At 67.1% G+C, this 1882-nt stretch overlaps 1 protein-coding gene across 1 annotated transcript in view; it reads right to left on the bottom strand.

Moving 5' to 3' along the window:
- The window catches only part of CHLNCDRAFT_55724 (hypothetical protein), a gene marked incomplete at both ends in the record, with an annotated part of 6837 nt that extends 5108 nt beyond the window's left edge, over positions 1–1729 (bottom strand). Inside the window, 6 exons of the mRNA XM_005842658.1 lie at positions 248–404; positions 573–635; positions 770–963; positions 1127–1243; positions 1396–1483; positions 1619–1729. Of these exons, the coding sequence (XP_005842715.1) occupies positions 248–404; positions 573–635; positions 770–963; positions 1127–1243; positions 1396–1483; positions 1619–1729 (730 nt within the window). The remainder of the gene's footprint in view (positions 1–247; positions 405–572; positions 636–769; positions 964–1126; positions 1244–1395; positions 1484–1618) is intronic.
- Positions 1730–1882: the final 153 nt, after the last annotated feature.

Genomic DNA, 1882 nt, shown 5'->3' with positions numbered 1-1882 from the left:
AGGAAAAATGATCGGTGACTATNAAAAAACGAGCAGGCCTGCAGCTGCGCTGATGGCGCTACAGCGCCGCCACAGAGGCACTGCCCGACCCGCGGTCCACTGCTGCTTCCTAGCTGCCTGCCTGCCTAGCCCAGCTAGTGCGCCGCCAGCCTCAGTCTCCGCCGCTGGCCCAAGCGCCGAGCGCCTCTCTGGGCGGTCCCTCAGTTGGACACCATGCTCTCCGCCTCCTCAACAAACCCGTCCCCACTCCACTCGTCGTCCTTGGCCAGCCCCACCCGCGCTTTCTTCTTGGCCTCCACCGCCTCGCGCTGCATGCGCACCAGCTCGTGGTGGGTGGTGAAGTAGGGCAGCGAGGCGCCGCGGAACTGCTCCACAGAGGCGAAGTCGTGCTGCTGCATGAAGGCCTGCGGGGAAGGAGCGGGGCAAGAGAGCAACAAGGGATGGATAAGCAACGGCGAGGGGGCTAAAAAAGAGTGCAAGCTGGGGCAGGGGGCTGCTGCATCTACATGTGCATGCCGGCAGCGAGAGATGCAGCAGGCGCCCCCTGCAGCACGCTTGCCCTGCTGCCGCACCTGCAGGCCGCCGCACAGCTTCTTGATGAGCGGGTAGCCGTACAGCATGACGCCGGTGCACACCTGCAGGCAATGGGCATTGTGGGCACGGGCCACGCGGCGGGACACTCCAGGTTACCAGCAGCGAAGCGTGCGATGTGCGTGGAGGGCCTGCTGCGTGCCTGCCCCTGCCTGCCAGGCGCTCCCTGCCTGCCCACCTGCACCGTGTTGGAGCCCAGCAGGATGAACTCCGCCGCATCCCGCCCCGTGTTGACGCCCCCCAGCCCGCTCAGGCTGGCGGCTGAGTGCGGGAAGTCGTGGCGCATCATCTGAGCGATGGACATGCACTTGGCCAGGGCGATGGGCTTGACGGCGCGGCTGGAGTAGCCGCCAGGGGTGGTATGGCCCTCCACTGCAGCGCGCGGGCAGCACGCAGGGGACGGGTCGCTGGGTGGGGGCAAGGAACAGGCAGGCACGGGGCTGGAAAGGTATGCGGATGCTCAGGTGGCAACCTGCACGCCCCACCGCCGGGCTGCTGTGCTGCTGCTGCTGCTGCTGCCGCGGGCTCCGCTCACCGCATGGCTCTGGGCGCAGCGTGTCCAGGTTGATGCCCATGACCGAGGTGATGGTGTTGATGGCGGCGATGCCCTCGCATCCAGCAGCCAGCGCGGTGCGGGCGGGCATGCTGATGTCTGCATGGCGGCAGCGCGGGCGGGTGGGTGGGCAGGCAGCTGGGAGGTCTGGGCGGCAGGCTGAGCTGGGTTGGGCTGGTGGAACACAGTCGTTGCGCTGCTTGGCAAGCACAGCACAAAGAGGGGGTGCGCCAGCGCGCAGCGCCACCCACCCGTCACGTTGGGCGTCATCTTGGCCCACACCGGGATGGTGGACTTGGCGTTGATCCAGCCGCACACCTCGTGCAGGAGCTCGCAATCCTGCAGGGCACACACACACACACACACACAGTCTGTACACAGTCTGGCAGTTAGGCGGGCAGGCAGTCGGGCAGCACATGTGCGATGCTGCGGTGCACTGATGCTGCCTGGGTGCTCAGGCCCCCCACCCCGCACCTGCCCCATGGCCATCCCCATCCTGCGCTCGGGCATGCCGTGCGGGCAGCTGAAGTTGATCTCGAAAGCGTCAACGCCCGCCTCCTGGCACCGCTCAATCAGCTCCTCCCACTGCACCAAGGGCGCGCACGCAGCGCCGCAACAAGCATGAGGGTCTGGCCCCATCCCTCGGGCACCGGTCGCTGCTGGTGGACGCCACCGCTCTCGCTTTCCACCACAGGCAGCCCGCCCAAAGCACACACACACACACACACGTACACATTG

This window comes from Chlorella variabilis (assembly GCF_000147415.1).
Source record: "Chlorella variabilis unplaced genomic scaffold CHLNCscaffold_129, whole genome shotgun sequence".
Lineage (NCBI taxonomy): Eukaryota > Viridiplantae > Chlorophyta > Trebouxiophyceae > Chlorellales > Chlorellaceae > Chlorella > Chlorella variabilis.
The sequence above is the reverse complement of the archived record's forward strand: the minus strand, read 5'-3'. Positions and strand labels throughout refer to the sequence as shown.